At 38.8% G+C, this 22,455-nt stretch overlaps 1 protein-coding gene across 2 annotated transcripts in view; it reads left to right on the top strand.

Annotated features, from left to right (window-relative positions):
- The window catches only part of FOCAD (focadhesin), a 305,616-nt gene that overhangs the window by 37,975 nt on the left and 245,186 nt on the right, over nt 1–22,455 (top strand). For both annotated transcript variants that reach the window (XM_027549147.1, XM_027549148.1), the window contains one exon: nt 16,102–16,206. In XM_027549147.1, coding sequence (XP_027404948.1) covers nt 16,102–16,206 — 105 coding nt within the window. The remainder of the gene's footprint in view (nt 1–16,101; nt 16,207–22,455) is intronic.

The following is a 22,455-nucleotide window of genomic DNA, read 5'->3' as shown; positions in this document are numbered from 1 at the left end:
GGCAAGCCACTCCAGTATACATGCCTGGGAAATCCCATGGACAGAGGAGCCTGGCTGGCTAAACTCTATGGGATCATAAAAGAGCTGGACACGACTGAGTGTCTGAGTACTCATCAGTACTCAGGAAATGGTTAGCAACCGAGGAGACTACTGCATTCATACCTTGTATTATAGAAGCTTTTCTATATTATTTAGCTTTATTTTATTTGGCAGGAGAAGAACTAAAGAAGGATGCCTTTTTGAGGTTTCCCCAAGATTTGAGGAAGACAGTAGTGGTTAGCATGCTTATTTGCAGCCAGGGAGTCAGAGAATTTTTTGTGACTTTGAGATGGTTTCAGGGTTTATATCTACATTGGTGTCATTGCTCATTTAATTTTAACTCTTATCTGACAATGACATAATTCCTGGTTCAGGGCTACTTCCTCATCTTGTCTTTCAAGTATTCCTTAAGCCTTTTAACTTGTTTTCAGATGCTCTCCTTGCCTTTTTCAAATCCTTTTTTTTTCTCTAAACTTACAGAATCTCTTTCAACTTGCAGCTCATAGTCAGAAAAGTAATTCCAGCCACTTTCCTCATCTAGGACATTCTGCCCTATTTCTTGTTAAGTTAGCTGACCTGGTTGAAGGCTTTGTTTGTCAAAAAATCTTCCATTATAAGAGTCACGTGTTTATGTGAAGATGTTTTTAGGTGATTTTTAAAAAGTGACTACTGAAATACACGATACTTCTTTTATAATGGAAAAATATTTCAGAAGAAATCAGGCTGTTTTCTGGTACTTAGAAGATAAATAAATATGCAGAACTTTCCGAAGCAAAATCTCAGTAACATTATATTACTTAAAACTTTTTTGAAAGAAATATCATTTTTTGTTATTTATTCAACCTTGGGTTTCCCAGAACTTTTTAAAATTTCTTACCTCTCTTCCTGGCTTTTTTTTCTCATATAATTTTATAACAAATACAGGAAATGACTTGATCATTAATCTAATGTTTAACACTTATTTGCTAGGACATACTGTACTTAAGGCTGACCACTTACCCTTTTGAGTTAAAAAAAGACTTGGCTACATTTGTACCATTTGCTTCCATGATACCCAGGGATGCTCTCTTTTGGAATGTTTGTATAATTCTCTTCAACACAAACTTTTGTTATTCTCATCCCTGGTCAAAAAATTAGTATGGGTACTTTCTTGCACCTTATATTTTGAATATTTTGCAAATAAAGAACCAAGCATTAATTGTAGTCTTTTCAAAAGGAGAGCGAGCATATGGTATTTATGTATGCTTACATACATAAGTACAGTGTTTAATGCTGTAATCAAGTAAACCCCAGACAAAGGAAACTTGAGACATGGTATTCATATACACAATAGTAATTATGCTATATTTACCTAGGGAAGAACAATTTTTATGGGTGGTTTTGATTAGTATAGTCTGTGCAGCTTGACCAAAAATGTTTTTTTCTTCTTTTTTTTTCTGGAATATTCAGCATCATTATTGACCTACACTCCCTTTTATGATGAGATCTGGGTTTAGCTCTTATGCCAGTGAACATTGAGCTTCCTTTTTAAAAAATTTTTAAAAAATACAGTTATTTATATTAGTTCCATCTGTACAGCAAAATGATTCAGTTATATATATATATATTTTCTTTATTACAAGATATTGACTATGCTTCCCTGTGCTATACAGTAGGTCCTTATGGGTCTTATAAATAGTATTTTATAAATAGTAATATGCCTATGTTAATCCCAAACTCCTCATTTATCCCTACTGCCTCCTTTGGTAACCATAAGTTTGTTTTCTATGTCTGTGAGTCTATTTCTGTTTTGTAAAGAAATTCATTTATATGATTTTTTTTTTTTTAGATTGCACATATAAGCAATATCATACATATATTTGTCTTTCTCTGGTTCACTTCACTTTGTTTGATAATCTGTAGGCCTATCATGTTGTAGCAGGTGGCATTATTTCATTCTTTAATAGTTGAATAATATTCCATTTATATATATGGATGGCATCTTTGTTATCCATTCATCTGTTCGTTGATACTTAGGTTGCTTCCATGTCTTAGCTATTGTAAATAGTGCTGCTGTGAACATGGGGGTGCATGTATCTTTTCAAATTATGTTTTTTTTTCCCCAGATAAATGCCCAAGAGTGATTGTTGGATCATATGGTAGCTCTATTTTTAGTTTCTTAAGGAACCTCCATACTCTTCTCCATAGTGGTTGTACCAATTTACATTCCTACCAACAAGGGTTCTTTTTTCAAACTGAGCTTCCTTTTTGCATTGTTTCTTGTCACTCTGCTTATAGCTCAAGCCTGAAGTTTTCTTTGCTCCCTCTTAGAGAGTTCATGGGGTTTCCCTGGTAGCTTAGCTGGTAAAGAGTCCGCCTATAATGCAGGAAACCCTGGGTCAGGAAGATCCCCTGGAGAAGGGATAGGCTACCCACTCCAGTATTCTTGGGGTTCCCTGGTGGCTCAGATGGTAAAGAATCTGCCTGCTATGCGGGAGACCTGAGTTTGATCCCAGGGTTGGGAAAACCTCCTGGAGGAGGGCCTGGCCACCCACTCCAGTATTCTTGCCTGGAGAGTCCCCATGGATGGAGAAGCCTGGCGGACTGCAGTCCCTGGAGTTGCAAAGAATTGGACAGACTGAGCGACTAAGCACAGCAAAGCACAGAGGGTTCATGAGTCATTTCAACTTGTTTTGGTAGCTACCCAAGGAGGGACTTGTTCCAGTTGATCTTTACTAAAGGGCTTTTGGCAACAGGTTCTTGAGTGTGACAGGACTCTGTGGGCTACAAGTTACAGAAACTTGCTTGTAATCCTTCGAGCACAAAAGGGTGATTTTATCTTCCTAAAGAGGTATTCCATAGGACTTAAGAGGAATGTACCTGGGCTTCAGATGCAAATTAGAGACACAGGTTATGTATTTTTTCTCTCTTGCTGCAGACAGATTTCTCTGCTCCCTAGTTACAGGGCACCACCTGCCTCCTGGGCTGACATATCCGTAAGAGATAGCCAGACTGAGGTTGAAATTTCCTGACCACAGTTAACAGGTTTCCCAGGACCAGCATGTTTGAGATGTTTGCTCCTGGACCAGTCAGTTCTGCCAAGGGCTGTGTATTATTAGTTCTTTAGGAGTGCTGTAACAAATGACTACAAACTTAAAGCAACAGAAACTTGCTATTCCACAGTTCTGAAGGCCAGAAACCCAAAACCAAGGTGTCATCAGGATTGGTTCCTTCTGGAGGCTGGGTGGCTCTGTTCCATGCCTCTTTCATGGCTTCTGGTGGCTGCTGGCAACCCTTCTGACTTTTCATGACCTTCTTCTCTGTGTGCTTCTGTGTTTCAAATCTCTCTTTCCTGTCTCTGATAAGGACACCAGTCATTGGACTGAAGGCCTACCCAGGATGATTGCATCTCAAGATCCTTAGTTCCATCTGCAAAGACCTTATTTCCAAGTAAAGTTACATGCACAGGAACTGAGATTAGGACTTAGATGTACGTTTACTTGCATGCTAAGTCCGTTCAGTCGTGTCTGACTCTTTGTGACCTATGGACTATAGCCCACCAGGATCCTCTGTCCCTGGGATTCTCCAGGCAAGAATACTAGAGTGGGTTGTCATTCCCTTCTTCAGGAGATCCTCCCCGACCCAGGAGGATCTGATCCTGCATCTCTTTATGTCTCCTGCATTGGCAGTTCTTTTCCACTAGCGCCACCTGGGAAGATGACAATTTACCATTTATTGGCTGTGTCTTTATTCTGTGAATATTTGTATGCTAGGATCCCTTCTGTAGTAACCATATGAAGGGAGAAGGAGTGGTAATTCTCAAAACAGAGAGGACACTGGTACACTTACTGAAGATTGAACTTGGGGGAAAGCCATAACTTTGGAAATAGGTTATCTGTCAGCTTCTCAGCTCTAGCTTTGAAATATTATTGTATTTAAGCATAGGTAATGATATTCGATCTGTGTTGCTCTGACTGTAATAGAGGGAATAGCAATTGAGTGGATGGAGAGCAATTGTCAAAGATAACATAATTGTTTTGTTGTGATGGCAAGATGACACCATGTTTTCCATCATCTTCATCATTATAACCATCCTCTGGAATATTGTTTTGAAAGCATGTATTATCTCTCCAAACAGAGTAATATAGAAATAGCCATTGACTTGGTTGCCAAGGGAAGGAAGGTAAAGGAAGGAATCTAGCTTGGAGCGTGCCACACACACATACACACGCACACACACAAACAAGAAAGTTTTAGAAAAAATAGGTGTTACAAAGAGGAACTCTTTGATTTTAAAAGCTTTGTATAGAAAATTTCAAAAATAAGTAGAATAGTGTTATGAACCCTCATATTCCTATTACTCAGCCTAACAACTTTTCGCTCATGGCCAGTCCTGCTCCTCCATAATTCCCTCCTGCCGTATTCTTTTGTATCAAATCCCAGATATTGTGTAATTTCTTCTGTAAATATTAAGTGTATATGTTTTTAAAAATAAAAACATTAGTAATATTATACCTGGATATGTGTTTGTGTGTGTGTGTGATTTTTAAATATCTAGCCAGTATTCAGTTTTCTAATTGCCTCATAATTTTTTTAAAGCAATTTGTTGGAATAACCATCCAAATAAGAGTTAGTTGTTATGTCTTTAATATCTCTCTTAACCTATAGGCTCTCTGCTTTGCATCTCTCCATCTCTCTCTATCTCTTTCTTACATTTATTGAAAAAATTTGGTTGTTTGAAGTGATTCCCGCAGTGTGAATTTTGCTGACTGCTTCCGCATGGTGTACTTTAATTTATTTCTTTGTATTTCCTATAAATTTAAAAGTGTGCTCTAGAAATTTGATGAGATTTAAGTTCAAATTTTGTTGTTGAGGGGGAGTGTCAGAGGAGGGAAGACTTCTGCATAGATGGTAATCTGTTCTTCCATCCAAAGGGACATAACAGCCCATTGTTTTCTCTTTCGGTGATGTTAGCAGTCTGTGCTTAATGGCTAGATCAATTAATTCATTAGAAGTTTCAAAATAGTGAGTTTCTAATTCTTTTTTTTTGCTTATTTGAAATATTGCTATAAAGAGAACTTTCCCCATATCTACTATCTAGTTACCCAGTAGTACAGTTTGTATAGGGAAGGTAAGATATCTACCTGATTTTTTCTTTTTATTAGCTAAACTTCAGAATATCAGTTTTTAAAAACATCCATCAGTGTTGAACAATTAGATTTTATTTTATAAAAATTACAATGAGCTCATGGATTTAAACATAATTGATGTTTTTCCATCCTCTGTCCCTTTTAAAAAAATTATATTTTGAACCTTTATTATCTTTTCACTATTTTGAGTTTATTTTAGACCCACTCTTTTAGAAGCAGCTTGAGAGAGAGACAAGGTAAAGGGAGAGGGAGGAAGAAATTTTATTAGTTTCAAAAGTCCTATTGCTACTTAATGATTTTCATATATAACAAATGAATTAAGAGGGAAGGGGGTGAAAAAAATAGCATCCTCCAAAGACCCCTTTCATCTGCTCCGATCTTAAGTCACAGGAACCATCTAATACTCGTAAGATTCTCTTAGGTGTTAATTTATAGTGTGGTGAACTTGTCTGCATGGTGGGCAGTCTTCAACATAGTAGTTAAATCTCTGTTGACTGTGCCGAATATTTCTTGCACTTTACTTATTCTGTCAGGAGTCTTACGTTGGTTTTAATGTTATAACGATGTGGCTTAAGATGTATTTTAAAACAAACATACAAAAAACTCCCAACAAAAAACCCCTGCCTCCCTTCCCCAAGGGTTACTTCATTGCTTGATAATGTAAAGGATATTATATTAATTTTATCTTCCCAGTATTTACGATTCCCTCATTTGCTAAGTGTACAATCCCAGAAAGGACTATAACCATAGCTAGTAATATTATTCATGTTAGCCTATTTAGTAATAAACTAAGAACTTTGGGCTTCCCCAGTGGCTCAGCAGTAAAGAATCCACCTTCTGTGCAGGAGACGTGGGTTTGATCCCTGGATTGGGAAAGATCCCCTGGAGGAGGAAATGGTAACCCCCTCCAATATTCTTGCCTGGGAAATCCCATGGACAGAGGAGCCTGATGGGTTACAGTCCACAGGGTCGCAAAGAGTTGGACATGACTGAGCGACTGAGCATGCACACAAATAGTGAACTTTATAATTATATAGATATAAGATACTGTAATTTCAGTGTGCATATGTAAGATCACGTAATTATAGAACTAGAAATTACCTTCAGAGGTCACTTCTGAATCCAAGCAAGACAATACCTTAGCTGTCTTCCATCCATCCACCTACCCATGTACTAATTAAACATTTATTGAATATCTCTTGTATGCCTGTAGTAGGTGCTGTGAGATCACAGTGAGGAAAGCAGATGTAGTCATTGCACTCATGATGTTTTTCATTTAGAGAGAGATGCTGTAATCACACAGTCGTACAATTATATCTTCAACTGCATTCAGACAGAGTACCCTGTGCTCGTTGTGCCTTTAACGTGAGAGTTCAACCTTGTCGTGGAGGTCGAGGAAGGCTTCCCTGAAGAAGTGACTCAACAGGAGACTGAGGCATGAATAAAATTTATTTCGGGAAATAGAAGAGGATAGACTTTTCCAGTTATAAGAAGTAGCGTGTGGCAGGTCCCAGTGGTGGGAGGGAGATGACTTCTTAGGAAGGCCTGAAGAATGCCAACATTATGCAGAGAGTGGTTTGAGATGAATCTGGGGATAAGGGTAGGAGTCAGACAATGCAGACCACGATGGCTGCTCTAGAGGATTTGGGTCTTTATCCTGAGTGCAGAGGGAGTCTGTTGAAGTGTTTTTATCTGCTGAGTATCAGTGATTACAAAAAGGCCATTCTGGCTGCAGTGTGAACATAACATTGAAAGTGCTGCCTTCTGGCTACGCAGTTAGAGTGGTATAGGAAGCTAGGCTCAGGTGGCTGTTACTACAGTTCAGGTGAGGGGTGATGGCTGCTGCCTGGAGTTGAAGGGAAATGGATGGATTTGTGAGATATTTAGGGGATGAAACATTTGAGGTGGATTGAATATTAGAACGATTGAAAGGAATATATCAAAGGTGATTCCTTGATTTCTGGCTTCCCTGACAGGTAGATAGGAAACATTAGAAGACCAGGTGTGTGAGAAGAGCTTGAGTCTGGTTTTGGACATGTAGGATTTAAGGCACAATTTAGACCCCAAAGTGGGAATATCTAGTAGGCAGTTGGATAAGCCCTTTTTTGGTGGTGACATCCCCTGAACACATTGTACTATGAACAGGTTAGTTGTTATATCTAATCAGATCTCTTCTGCATTGATTAAAGTCTTCTCTTGTATTTTTAAAATAACTTTGTGTGTATCTCATACACAGCCAGCCTGCTTGTCTCAGGGTTAATTTCAGATCCTGATACTATTCTCAGAGGTCTATTCCTCAAATTAGCATGTTTTTATGTCGGTGCTAAACTGTGACTGAAGGCAGGTTCTCAATAAATGATACTGAGCTATTTCATTGTTTATTTAAATTTATGCTCATACTGTCTATCTTGCAGATGAGGTTTAATCTTCTATTTGTGTTCAGCGAGTCCCACCTCACCTTGAGATTATAAATTTCACCCCCGCTTTTTTCACTATTTAGGAAAATAGAAGTAATACGTACTTTTTTGAAAACTCAAGCAATGGTACTTGCAGCTAGTGAAAGTAGTAAGTGGTAAAATTTTTCCTTTTTATCATTTTCTCTCTTTTCTTCTTTTTAAAAGTTCACTTTCTTGTTGGCCCTGGTAGAACTAGGAAGTGACAGTACTAGAAAGGCTTAGGGCGTGTAGGGTGGCTCAGAGGTTCCTCCAAATATTGATCTTTGTTTCCCCTAGAATATAGGGAAAGTTGTTGTTCAGTCCCTCAGTCGTATCCAACTCTTTGTAACCCCATGGACTGCCGTATCCCAGGCTTCCCTGTCCTTCACCATCTCCTGGAACTTGCCCAAACTCATGTCCATTGAGTTGGCAATGCCATCCAACAATCTTGGGAAAGTTAGGGTGATCTGAAATCAGATCCAGGCACACAGGATCAGGGACCAGCTAATTCCAGCGAAACTGGAGCCCCATTTCTAGACCTATAGAAAAAGCCCATAGTTTACATTCAGCCCCATACACTTCAAGTTTTTTCAAACTGGATATTCTATTCATATGTATAGTGTTCTAAAACTTGTTTTTTTCACTTAATATATGTTGGAACGTCTTTTCATAGATTTGTTTGCATATTTATTAATAGCTGCAAACTACTTTATATGATTATATCATATTTTATGATATGATTTTTTATATGATTATATCTTATTTTCGGAGAAGGCGATGGCACCCCACTCCAGTACTTTTGCCTGGAAAATCCCATGGACAGAGGAGCCTGGTAGGCTGCAGTCCATGGGGTTGCTAGAGTCGGACACGACTGAGCAACTTCACTTTCACTTTTCACTTTCATGCATTGGAGAAGGAAATGGCAACCCACTCCAGTGTTCTTGCCTGGAGAATCCCAGGGACAGGGGAGCCTGGTGGGCTGCCGTCTATGGGGTCGCACAGAGTCGGACATGACTGAAGCAACTTAGCAGCAGCAGCAGCAGCATATCTTATTTTAAATATTTCTCCTTTGTCAAATGTAGTTTTCTTCTTCCATTTCTTTAAGATAACAAATGGATCTTCTTTTGGGTATATGTAAGGGTATTTCTATATGATAGGTCATTTTTTGGGGGGTGTGCCTCAAGGCATTTGGAATCTTAGTTCCCTGACTAAGGGATCAAACCCAGGGTCCCTGGCAGTAAGAGTGTGGAGCCTTAACTACTGGACCACCAGGGAATTCCCATGATGGGTTTTTAGGAACGCAATTTATGGGAAAAAGACTGCATTTAAACTTTTAAATTGCCAAATTGCCCTCCATAAAGTCTGAATAAATGTATGCTCAACCTGAAAATACTTATTCCCCATTCACTCATCCACACTGGATATTATGAATCTTACTCTTCTGTGATCTGCTTATCTATATTCTCTGCTCACTTTTCTGTTATATGATTTGTTTCATTTTGTTGCTTATTTTTGTTTTGTGGATATTTGTCATATATGTAATATTTCATCTCAGTTTATCTCTCATGTTAATTTTATGTTTTCTTTCCCCCAAAACCCTTCCCCACTAACTTTGCTAAAGTGATCTGGAATTTTTATGACAGGTCGTCTTCCTTTTTTTGTCTTTTTTACACTTTTCCCTCCAAAACCTCTCTTAACAGTTGCTTTAATCTTTATAGTGACATTTGAAAAATGTTAAAGACTGGATTGTAAATTCTTCTGGTATTCATTCTGACCAAAGTTTTTTTTTTTTTTTCTCCACACTGAGTGGCTTGTGGCATCTTAGTTTCCTAACTAGGGATTGAACCCTCAGTGAAAGCACTGTGTCCTACCCATTAGACCACCAAGGAATTCCTTGGTGACCAAAGTTCTTTATATTTTGTGTCTTTTGATCTATTCAGTTCTTTCTTGTACTTTATCTTAAAAAAAAAAGTTTTCTTGGTATAATTCACTTATTAAAATCATTTTTATGAAGTGTACAATTCAGTGGGTTTTGGTATATTTACAAAATTGTATAATCATTATACATTATCTTTTAACTGGAGAGCCTCTTTAAGAAAAACTTTCAGAGAATTATGTCTGAAAATTATTTCTTTTGTCTTCATACATTACACTTAGTCATTCTGGGAGGGTTAGATTTATTAAGTTATATAACCTTTCCCTCATAATTCCATGTGCATTGCTTCATTTAGCATTGCAGATGAGAAATCTTATGCCAAATTAGATATGATGTCAGTCTAATAGTCTTTATTTTACAGATTTTATTTTATAACTGAAAGTTCATAGGATTTTTTTCCTCATCTTTGGATTTAGGAAATGTTAGCAATTAATTTTTTCAAGACTCTTGCCTAGCACTTGGTAGCCCTTTCAATTGAAGACTTTGAAATTTTCTTCTCTCCTTTCTTTGATTTTAGCTTCTCTAATGACTATGTTTTTTCTTTTATTATTTTGATTTTTAGCACTATCAAATTGTTGTAACCTCTTTCTGCAGTCATATAGAATTCAGTTACAGATTTTTAACTTATTGACTATGCCAAAGCCTTTGACTGTGTGGATCACAGTAAACTGTGAAAGATTCTGAAAGGGATGGGAATACCAGACCACCTGACCTGCCTTTTGAGAAATCTGTATGCAGGTCAGGAAGCAACAGGAAGGTCCAGTTAGAACTGGACATGGAACAACAGACTGGTTCCAAATAGGAAAAGGAGTTCATCAAGGCTGTATATTGTCACACTGCTTATTTAACTTATATGCAGAGTACATCATGAGAAACGCTGGGCTGGAAGAAGCACAAGCTGGACTCAAGATTGCCGGGAGAAATATCAATAACCTCAGATATGCAGATGACACCACCCTTATGGTAGAAAGTGAAGAACTAAAGAGCCTCTTGATGAAAGTGAAAGAGGAGAGTGAAAAAGTTGGCTTATAGCTCAACATTCAGAAAACTAAGATCATGGCATCCTGTCCTATCACTTCATGGCAAATAGATGGGGAAACAGTGGAAACAGTAGCTGACTTTATTTTTGGGGGCCCCCAAATCACTGCAGATGGTGATTGCAGCCATGAAATTAAAAGACACTTACTCCTTGGAAGGAAAGTTATGATCAATCTAGACAGCATATTAAAAAGCAGAGACATTACTTTGCCAGCAGAGGTCCGTCAACTCAAGGCTATGGTTTTTCCAATAGTCATGTATGGATGTGAGAGTTGGACTATAAAGAAAGCTGAACGCAGAAGAATTGATGCTTTTGAACTGTGGTGTTGGAGAAGACTCTGGAGAGTCCCTTGGACTGCAAGGAGATCAAACCAGTACATCCTAAAGGAGATCAGTCCTGAATGTTCATTGGAAGGACTGATATTGAAGCTGAAACTCCAGTGGTTTGGCCACCTGATGCGAAGAGTTGACTCATTTGAAAAAACCCTGATGCTGGGAAAGATTGGGGGCAGGAGGAGAAGGGGATGACAGAGGATAAGATGGTTGGATGATGTTGAGGCCAGCTCAAAAAGCAGGGTTTCCAAAAGTGCGATATGGCGAGAGAATGAGAAACGAGACACAAGAATTCAGAGAAAAGTGAGGATCAGGGGACCAACACCGCTCCAATGTGAAGGGGCCAGAACTGAATCCAAGCAGCTTTATTAGACTTTCATCCGTGAAGGAAACAATATGCAGGGAATTAAACTGTAACTCATGTGGCCTTCGGGGCCAAAGAACAAAATGATCATTAACCATTGAGTAATTAGGAAACTAATCAATAACAAATCAGTAACTATGACTAATATTCTTATCTATAGATTTTCCACCGGATACATAAAACATGTGACTCTGAGATGCCAGTTGAGAAACAGTCTGGGGTCGGTTTTCTGACCCCAGGATCATATCTTGTTTTCAAGATTGTGAACTAACAGTTCCCTCTGGATTTGTTCCGAGTCTCATGCCTTATAGCATCCAGTTTATCAATAATTATAAATTCCTCTTGTGGCCCTTGCCAGGGCCTGCTTTTCTTTTATTCATCCTGTCTCCTACAGGATGGCATCACCGACTCAATGGACATGAGTTTGGGTGAACTCCAGGAGTTGGTGATGGACAGGGAGGCCTGGCGTGCTGTGGTTCATGGGGTCGCAAATAGTCAGACACAACTGAGCGACTGAACTGACTGAATTTTGTAACAACAAATCTCAGATGCAAAGTAACAATGGCTCGAAAACAAGAGAAAGAGGTTTTTGTGAAGAAAGATGGAAAATGCTAGGATTTAGCCATTCATGACTTAACTGTAGTTAGTTTTAGGAATGTTCTAGGTTTTTGCATTCATGAACTCTGACACTTTTGTTTGCATAACCTTACAAAGGGAGAAACATTGCAATCTTAATGGTGTAAGTATTAGATTGTTGATTTATTGCAAAAATAACCAGACACTTTACTGACATACATTAATTTATTCTTTAAAACAACGCAAGATTGAGTTTATTATCATGCTTCTAAGTTGCTCAGATGAGGATGTTGGCCTTAAGTGACTTGCTCGTAGGCATTAAGTGACTTGCTCGTAGGCATTAAGTGACTTGCCCAACATTTTCCAGTAAATTAGAATTAAAGCAGGAACTTAAATGAAAATCTGAAACCATCCATCCCTCTCAGCTCACTTGAAATATTTAAAAATTTAAGAAATTATTCAACTGAATTTAAGGTAACTATGTTACTACTTGAATGGATCTACACATGATTTATTGATGCCATCATCTTTCAATATTCATAATCTATTCATGTTACACTCTTGCTTAAAATATAGTACAGACTCAGTTATCCACATAGTAAAATCTCAGCCCACAAATAAAAGCAAGGTATAACATAAAGATTTTAAAAAGCTGAAAATTTACAGGTCACAGTGGTTCTTGGAAATGCCTTGAATTAAATGTACGTAGGATGTGTGTGCTTTCTGTGTGATTGTACTGTTTTCACAAAGAAGTAAGTGACCCCAGTTGGTTAAAAATCGTGTCTGTTATCTATCTTCTCTTAAACTATTCATATGACAAATAAATCATTAGATAAGGAAAACCAATTTAGTTTTACATACCAAAAGGGATTATTTAATGAATTCATATTTCATGAAAGAAATTCAGTCAGAAATTCAATCAGTACTGATCATTTAATATGAGTACCCTTTAAACTCATCATTAGGCCCAGGGAGTGGTCTTATGAGGTTACTAGGTGAGGTCTAGACTTTTTCCATCTCCATTTCATCCATATATAAATGGGGTTATTTTTAGCTGAAATCAGCTTTAAAGCTTATCGTCAGTTGCATAAACATTGAAGATGAGAAGACAAGGAAACTTCTGAACACACAGTGCTGCTCTCACCAAGGCAAAAAACCACAGTAGACCTCCGGTAATAGGTCTCAGTTAGACAGAGGGATCTGGAAGTGCTCACTGACCCAGTGATGATTAGAATTTGTCTGCTAAACATAGGTATAGACCGGAGATTTCATAGTCTTGTCGAAAATCTAGGCACTGGCTTAGGTCAGAGTTGTAGGGTTTTTGAAAGACTAACTTTCAAAAAGCAAGATTGTAGCACTGAGGCCTGATGAGTTAGCTTTAGCCAATTTGCATATTTGGAGGAATTGAATCCCCCTGAAGCTCCAAGGAGCTTCTGTGTGACTGAGGTCAGACCTTCACACCCAGAATATGTTCTTGATAAACCAGTGATAGAGTCAGTTGCAATCTCCATGCTGAAGGATCTCTAGATCTTGGTGAAGGAAAGTAAGCAGAGTTGTGAAGAGCTGGAGCATAGACTGGAAAATACTGTTTCTTAAAGTCCAGGGTCCTTAGCTGCAGGATGGGTCTCATTCTGTAAAAGTGAATGGTGTGAGGAATTGTAAAGAAAGAATTTATTCTGAATGTTTGCATGTTAAGGTATCTTCTTCCTAAGCTTTAGAGTAAGAGGGCTCTAGAAACTCAAGAGTGTCAACAGAGAAGGCTCCTGGAAGAATCTGAGCACTCATGAGGGAAGAACATTAAGACAGAACCCCTGTTCCCAAGGGGGTGCCATGCCATCAGACCTTTCTAAGACAACTGTACTTCCCACTAGTTTTTTAAAAATTTACTTTTTAATTTTCACTGAGTCACAGTGGGATTCACTGGCCATATTTTTAGTGAAAGCAAAGTGGAGTTGACGTAACACCAATATAGGGTATGTGAGAAAAGTGAACCTCGGTTTGACATACAGCAAGGAACACACAGGAGAGAATCTTAGGGAACAGGCTTATGCAGTGTTGAGACATCACTCTTCACCAGAGGATCCACATAGGAGAGAAACCATGTTTGTGTGCTGCCTGTCACAAAACACTCATTCATGAATGTACACTGCATGGTCATAAGAGGAGCCACGTGGGAAAGAAAACATACTGTTGTGTAGATTGTGGGAAATGCTTCAACTGCAAGAAAAGCCTCACTGCTCACCAAAGAATCTACTTAGGAAACAAACCATAAGTGTCTTTAGCAGTACTGTGAAATAGAAATATATTCTGAGCCACAAGTGTGAACCACATATATAATTCAAAATTTTCCTAGTAGCCACATTAAAAAGAAACCAGTGGTGTTAACTTTAATAATCTATTTTGTGTAACCTCATATATCAAAAATATGTATATAATCAAGATGTAATCAATATAAAAATCTACATATGATATTTTACAGTATTTTTGTGTTCTCAGTCTGTTTTTTTTTTAATTATATTTTATTACTCTTGTTTATATATTTTTGTCTTTGCTGGGTCTTCTTTGATGTGTGGGCTTTCTCTAGTTGCCACGAGTGAGGGCTACTTTTCTTGCTGGGCTTGGGCTTCCCACTGCAATGGCTTCTCTTATTGTGGTGCACGGGCTTCGTTGCTCTGTGGCATATGGGATCTTCCTGGACCAGGGATCAAACTCATGACTCCCACATTGGCAGGAGGTTTTTAACCACTGGATCACCAGGCAAGTCCCTACGTCTTTAAAATGCAGCAGGTATTTTACACTACAGCACATCCCAGTGCGGATTAGCCATGTTACACGTGCTCAGTAGCCTGTGTGCCCATTGGCTGCTGTATTGGACAGCATGGCTAAACCGTTTACCAGTTGTAAAACTTTAAATGCCATCAAAGAGTTCACTGAATAACATCTCACATAATTGCCCGAAATGACTTTTATTAATTAAGTCCAGGTCTTGTCCTAGCCCTATGGTAAAGTTACCAGTGATTTCTAGATAATAATGACATAATGCGTGTTAAGCACTTAAGAGAGTACTTAACTTACAATAGATGCTCCATAATTATTAACAGTTATGATTTTTAAAATATTGGGTTTTTTTTCATTTAGCAAATAATCTGTATTTCTAAGATTTCTTTCTCATTCCCAGGGAGAATCTTACTTTAAAGAGATCAGGGTAATTTGTGACAACGTGGATGAACCTGGAGGGCATTGTGCTAAGTGAAATAACCCAGACAGAGGAAGATAAATACCATATGGAACCACTTGTATGTGGAATCTAAAAAAAGAAATTTAACAGATAGAAGCAGAGAGTAGAATGGTGGTTGCCAGGGGCGGGTAGGAGAAATGGGGAGATGCTGGTCGAAAGATACAAGCTTCCAGTTATGATTAAGTTCTGAGGATCTAATGTACAGCATAGTAACTAAAGTCAACAATGTTGTATTGTGTACTTGAAATTTGCTAAGAGTATTTAGCATTTTATCCAAAAAATGAAAACTAAAAAGTAACTGTGAGGTGATATATGTGTTAATTAACTTGATTTTGGCAACCATTTTAAAATGCACACGTAAATCATTTTGTACACGTTATATTACAGTTGTTTTTGTTAGTTTTACCTCACGAAAGCTGAAATAAAATCCTATTTAATAGTTAGAAAACATTAGTAACAGGAAAAAAATTTAAAAAGCAGGCCATTTTTTCTGATTTATTATCTTGCTGCTTCTCACAGAGAATAAGGAAAAAACTTAAATTTCTCTTCCCTGCTCCCATTAGCTTTGTTTTAATGGGGGTTATTTGCTCTGATTGGTCCCCTGGCCCACTTTTTTTTTTAGTGGCCATTCCATTTCATCTGTCTCGTTATTTTTCATGGTCTGCTAATATTTATAAATGAAGGACTTGATTATTCAGTGTGGGTAATTGATGTGGTCACTGCCTGCAATTATGTGGGCTAATGTTTACTTTTCCCTGATTGATTTCCCCCCGGTATATGCAGTGAGGTGATAGATAGGTTGGTAGTTTGATTCTTTGGCTTCACTTCTCCTTCATTGTGTTGAATGGGAGCTTGTAGGCCTCTCGGCTATGCTATGGGATAAGCTAGGTGTATGTGGAGGGCTACTGTTCAGTGTGGGTGGCAAGTGTTCAACTATCAAAAGTGGTAGGATTAAGTACCTGAGTAGACTGTTCACTTTATAACATTTGACATGCTATTATATTTCTTTACAGAAATACACATGGCTTGATAAAAGCCCTTATGAAACTATTACAAATGCAAGCTGTTAAGGAAGGACACAGCGGGGAGAAGAATATTCAGGATATATATAATATTAGGTAAGCCTTTTCTCCTTTCTTTTGAAACTTTTGTTTTTAGTGAATTGTTAAATGTTATGAATTAAGACATGCTAATTCATTAAGAATTAGTTATTGAAGTTCACAGAGACTGTGAGTCTTAACCTCTCAGGAAGTTAGTATTTCCAACACTCAGGATTGAGATAGAATTGACTACCGTATGCTGAGTATCATCACTGTGGCTTTCAGCTTGCTTCCTTGGAATTGGAATCTTTTGTCCAAAATTCAAGTCATTCATTTTGATCTGGGATATAGAATCATTTTCCCAATGCTGTGAAAACTGAAGAGTTCATTGAACAAATGTATTAAAAGCAGGAAAATAAACTTCCTCACTATAGAAAGTAACAGGACTATGCTATGCTATGCTAAGTCACTTCAGTCGTGTCCGACTCTGTGCGACCCCATAGACGGCAGCCCACCAGGCTCCCCCATCCCTGGGATTCTCCAGGCAAGAACACTGGAGTGGGTTGCCATTTCCTTCTCCAATGCATGAAAGTGAAAAGAGAAAGTGAAGTCGCTCAGTCGTGTCTGACTCTTAGCGACCCCATGGACTGCAGCCTACCAGGTTCCTCCGTCCATGGGATTTTCCAGGCAAGAGTACTGGAGTGGGGTGCCATAGCCTTCTCTGATATATATATATATATATATATATATATATATTACTGCAATAGTTCCAGTGAAATGCATTGAATTTTATGGGAGAGTTTGGGCAAGGGAAGGCATACTTACTTGTGAAGGTGACCTTAACCATTGCGTTGAAGGTCCTAGAAAGTCATTTCATAAGAGAGGGGCTCCCACTTAGTAGAGGATGCCAGAAGATGTCCCATAATCAGTGTATATTGTCCTAGAAAATCTGTTCAGTGATGCATCTAGAATATACCTTTTATAAAGAATGAACCCATGGCACCCTAAACAAGGGCACTGGTTCTGGGGGAAAATGACTTCCATAGGCTGTGGTGATCCAGTAGGGAGAGTAGACCATACTTGGGAATTGTCATTGGCTTGAGCATATAAAACCTGCAGTTTCAAGCATTTGACACCACTGCTATCAGAAGCCGTGAGTGCCTCTCCTGATATATAGTGCCTGTTACTTACATACATGTATAGTACTTTCCTTTTGATAGTAAGTAAACAGTGTCTCATATATTACAGTGATCTTTCCTGTTAGTTTAGTGCTACTTACCATCTCCTTTATTTTATGAGCATATTATCGAGTTTCTTAAGTCGCTTTTTAAAAACAAGGTCAGATTTGCATTTTATATATTTTTTGTTAACATTTGTTTTTTAAATCATTTGTTTGTCTGCATTGGATCTTAATTGTGGCACGTGGGATCTGCCTTGCATCATGTGGGATATTTCATTGTGGTGCTTGGACTCTGTATTTGTGGCGCTGGGGCTCTGTAGTTGCATCACTGGACTCTCTAGTTGTGGCGTGGGCTTAGTTACCCCACAGCATGTGGGATCTTGGTTCCTCAATGAGGGATTGAACCCATGTTCCCTGCATTGCAGGGCAGACTGTTAACTACGAACCACCAGGGAAGTCCCCTTAACATGTTTTTTGAATGTTTTTAAAAATATAGAACAATTGGAAGAATGTAGTACAATGAATTAGTTAATTCATTGTTAACTTAGTAGTTAACTCATTAATTTTAAGTTGGGGAAGCAAAAGGAAAATTATTTATTTGAAAATACTCTGAAAACTGGGTGTGAAGGGTAAACTTTTCCAAATTGATAAATACGCTTTTCTTTTAAAAATATACATTACCTTAACCAGGATTGAACCTAAGGAGTAAATGAGCAGGACTTAATGTTTCTAGATGGGTCATACAAGCATTTGTGTTCTCTCTTTTTTTTTAATGCTCTTTTTTTTTTAATTTAAATTTATTTATTTTAATAGGAGGTTAATTACTTATTGCCATACATCAACATGAATCCACCACGGGTGTACACGTGCTCCCCATCCTGAACCCCCCTCCCATCTCCCTTCCCGTACCATCCCTCTGGGTCATCCCAGTGCACCAGCCCCAAGGGGATGATTTGGGAGAATGGCACTGAAACATGTATAATATCATATAAGAACTGAATCGCCAGTCCAGGTTCGATGCAGGATACAGGATGTCTGGGGCTGTGTTCTCTTTTTTTGAAAGAGGTTCACACTCTTGGGGCAGAGTTCCAGGATAGGAAATAATTCCACTTCATCGTTATTCAGGAGGAGTTATTTACTTATTTTAAAATAGGAAAGCTACTGGAGTTCTAAAATTTTATTTAACAGTTTTATTGAAATACAATTCACATACTGTACTGTACAACTGACCTGTTTAAAGTATACAATTCAATGATTTTTAGTATATTCATGTAGTCATACAATCATTGCCATAATCAATTTTAGGACATTTTCATCATTTCCTCAAATTCCTCACCCGTTAACCATAGCTCTATCAACCTAGAGCTACCCAATTAAGTATTTTTAATTTCATTGTTTCTCAACACTGGCTATTCATGAGAACCACCTTTTGCTGTTGTTGTTCAGTCACTAAGTCTGGGTATGCCTAAAACCAGATGAACATAGGACAATGAAATACCCTAGACCAACTGAATCAGAGTCAGAAAAGTCCCAGGTGATTCTGATCAACAGTGAGTATAAGATGGTGTGTTAGCAGCTCTCTACCATTCATCACCTGAGACGTTGTTGAATGGCAGATTCTGTTTCCTTAGACCTAACATGGGCTCAGTATTCTGGTCTAACAAGCTCCCAGGTGATGCTGATACTGCTGTTTCCCTACCATACTTGAAGTAGCAGAGCTTTGAGCAGCATTAGCAGTTCCTGGGAGCTTGTTAGGAATGTGGAATCTCGGACCCCGTCTCAGACTACCTGAATCAGAGCTTGCATTCTGGTGAGATTTTCCAGGTGGATCATAGCCATCTTAGTTTTTTTGATGATGATTTAAGGACATTTTTAGTCATGCAGAATAATTATATTTTCACACTGATTGTGCTCCCTGTGAGTGAGTGCTAAACTTTGTTACCTGTAATGTTTCACCTGCTTTCTATTCATAGTTTATTTTCTCCAGTAGTTGGCTCTTTTAGCCGTAGGCTTGTTCTTAGAAGACAATAGATGCAAGGTGTGGATCGGGAGCCTTGTTTGAAGAACTGAAATCATACTGGATATATAAGGATTGTGTGTAGAGTGGTGGCACATTAAGAGGTCCAGAATCAATCACTTGAGTTGGCATAATCCAGTAATGTTTATGGAGGGCCCTCGTGTGAATGGCTGTTTGGCACTATAAATCAGTAGAGTGTAATTGAGTGTGTAAGAACCTGAGGTTCCTCCACGGGGGGTTCTGGATGGCAGAAACACAGGAGAGGTGAGCCTGAAGAGCAGATTTCCCTCAGGAGAGCTATGATTACCTGAGTCAATCATAAAATTGTCATGCTGTTTTAGAATCTTGTATGCCACGTGTTGGTGAGCAATATCGTCCAGCCTTGGAGAGAAAACTGATGAGCTGTGTGTGAAAACATAAAAAGGGTATGAGGAGCTTAGAACTCCGCTGAAAGGTTTTCCTTGGTTATGTTGTAGGTTTGATCTAAAATGGAAGTAGTATGACAAGTAATTGTAAGCTTTCTAGGCAGGAAACTCAACTCTAATTTTATGGTATTAAGGACTCTGCTAGTATACTGTTGGATTTTCTTTTTGTCCTAATAGCTAATTAACTTGCAGTATAGTAAAACAGAATATTGGTCATCTTATTTTTTATTAAAACTTTTAAAAAATTGAGAAAATATTAGTTTGTATTACTGTTTCATGTGTACAACCTTATATTTTGACCTCCATATACGCTACAGCACGCTGCTGCTGCTAAGTCACTTCAGTCGTGTCTGACTCTGTGTGACCCCATAGACGGCAGCCCACCAGGCTCCCCCGTCCCTGGGATTCTCTAGGCAAGAACACTGGAGTGGATTGCCATTTCCTTCTCCAATGCATGAAAGTGAAAAGTGAAAGGGGAGTCGCTCAGTCATGTCCGACTCTTTACGACCCCATGGACTGCAGCCCACCAGGCTCCTCCGTCCATGGGATTTTCCAGGCAAGAGTACTGGAGTGGGCTGCCATCGGCTTCTCCGACGCTACAGCACCCTTACCACCAAATGCTTAGTTTCCATCTGTTACCATAGAGTTGACCTCATTTACCGGTTTTGCCTTACCCCTACTGCTCTTCCCCTCTGGTAATCACTTAGCCTGTTCTCTGTATCTATGTGTTTGTTTTTGGTTGGTTTGTTTGTTTATTTTTAATATTCCAAATGTGAGCGAAATCATATTGTATTTGTCTTTCTCTGTTGGACTTATTTCACTTAGCATATTACCCTCAGTGTCCATCCATGTGTTGTAAATGGGAGGATTTCATCTTTTTTATGGCTCGGTTGTATTCCATTGTGCGTATATACCACATCTTCTTTGTCCATACATCTATCAATGACACTTAGGGTGTTTCCATATCTTGGATGTTGTAAATAATGCTGTGATAAACATTTGGGTGCAGAAGTAATGAAACACAACCCTTTGGGTGTTTGGTATTTCTCCTGGGCCAGTTCAGTTCAGTAACTCAGTTGTGTCCAGCTCTTTGCGACCCCATGGACTGCAGCACTCCAGGCTTCCCTGTCTTCTCCAACATCACAGTTCAAAAGCATCAATTCTTCAGTGCTCAGCTTTCTTTATAGTCCAACTGTCACATCCATACATGACTACTGGAAAAACCGTAGCTTTGTTGGCAATGTCTCTGCTTTTTAATATGCTGTCTAGGTTTGTCATACCTTTTCTTCCAAGGAGTAAGCGTCTTTTAATATCATGGCTGAAGTGATTTTCAGTTCAGTCGCTAAGTCGTGTCCGACTCTTTGCGACCCCATGAATCGCAGCACGCCAGGCCTCCCTGTCCATCACCAACTCCTGGAGTTTACCCAAACTCATGTCCATCGAGTCGGTGATGCCATCCAGCCATCTCATCCTTTGTCGTTCCCTTCTTCTCCTGTCCCCAATCCCTCCCAGCATCAGGGTCTTTTCCAATGAGTCAACTCTTTGCATGAGGTGGCCATAGTATTGGAGTTTCAGCTTCAGCATCAGTCCTTCCAATGAACACTCAGGACTGATCTCCTTTAGGATGGACTGGTTGAATCTCCTTGCAGTCCAAGGGACTCTCAAGAGTCTTCTCCAACACCACAGTTCAAAAGCATCAATTCTTCGGTGCTCAACTTCTCACAGTCCGACTCTCACATCCATACATGACCACTGGAAAAACCATAGCCTGATTTTAGAGCCCCCCAAAATAAAGTCTGTCACTGTTTCCATTGTTTCCCTAATCTGTTTGCCATGGCTCTTTAGTTCTTCGCTTTCTGCCATAAGGGTGGTGTCATCTGTGTATCTGAGGTTATTGATATTTTCCCCGGCAGTCTTGATTCCAGCTTGTGCTTTATCCATCGTGATATTTCACATGATGTACTCTGCATATAAGTTAAATAAGCAGAGTGACAATATATAGCCTTGACGTACTCCTTTCTCAATTTGGAACTGGTCTGTTGTTCCATGTCCGGTTCTAAGTGTTGCTTCCTCACCTCCATACAGATTTCTCAAGAGTAAGGTCAGGTCTGGTAGTCCCATCTCTTGAAGAATTTTCCACAATTTGTTGTGATACACACAGTCAAAGGCTTTAGCGTAGTCAATGAAGCAGCAGTAGATATTTTTCTGGAACTCTCTTGCTTTTCCTATGATTCAACAGATGTCAATTTGGTCTCTGGTTCCTTTGCCTTTTCTATGTCCAGCTTGAACATCTGGAAGTTCTCGGTTAACGTACTGTTGAAGCCTCACTTGGAGACTTTTGAGCATTACTTTGCTAGCGTGTGAGATGAGTGCAATTGTACAGTAGTTTGAACATTCTTTGACAGTGCCTTTCTTTGGGCTTGGAATGAAAACTGACCTTTTCCAGTCCTGTGGCCACTGCTGAGTTTTCCAAATTTGCTGGCATATTAAATGCAGCACTTTTACAGCATCATCTTTTAGGATTTGAAATAGCACAGCTGGAATTGCATCACCTCCATAAGCTTTTTTTGTAGTGGTGCTTCCTAAGGCCCACTTGACTTCACATTTCAGAATGTCTGGCTCTAGGTGAGTGATCACACCATTGTGGTTATCTGCATCATTCAGATCTTTTTTGTATAGTTTTGTGTATTCTTGTCCCCTCTTCT

The sequence above is a fragment of the Bos indicus x Bos taurus genome, chromosome 8 (genome assembly GCF_003369695.1).
Source record: "Bos indicus x Bos taurus breed Angus x Brahman F1 hybrid chromosome 8, Bos_hybrid_MaternalHap_v2.0, whole genome shotgun sequence".
NCBI lineage: Eukaryota > Metazoa > Chordata > Mammalia > Artiodactyla > Bovidae > Bos > Bos indicus x Bos taurus.
This window is presented reverse-complemented; position numbering and strand designations above follow the sequence as displayed.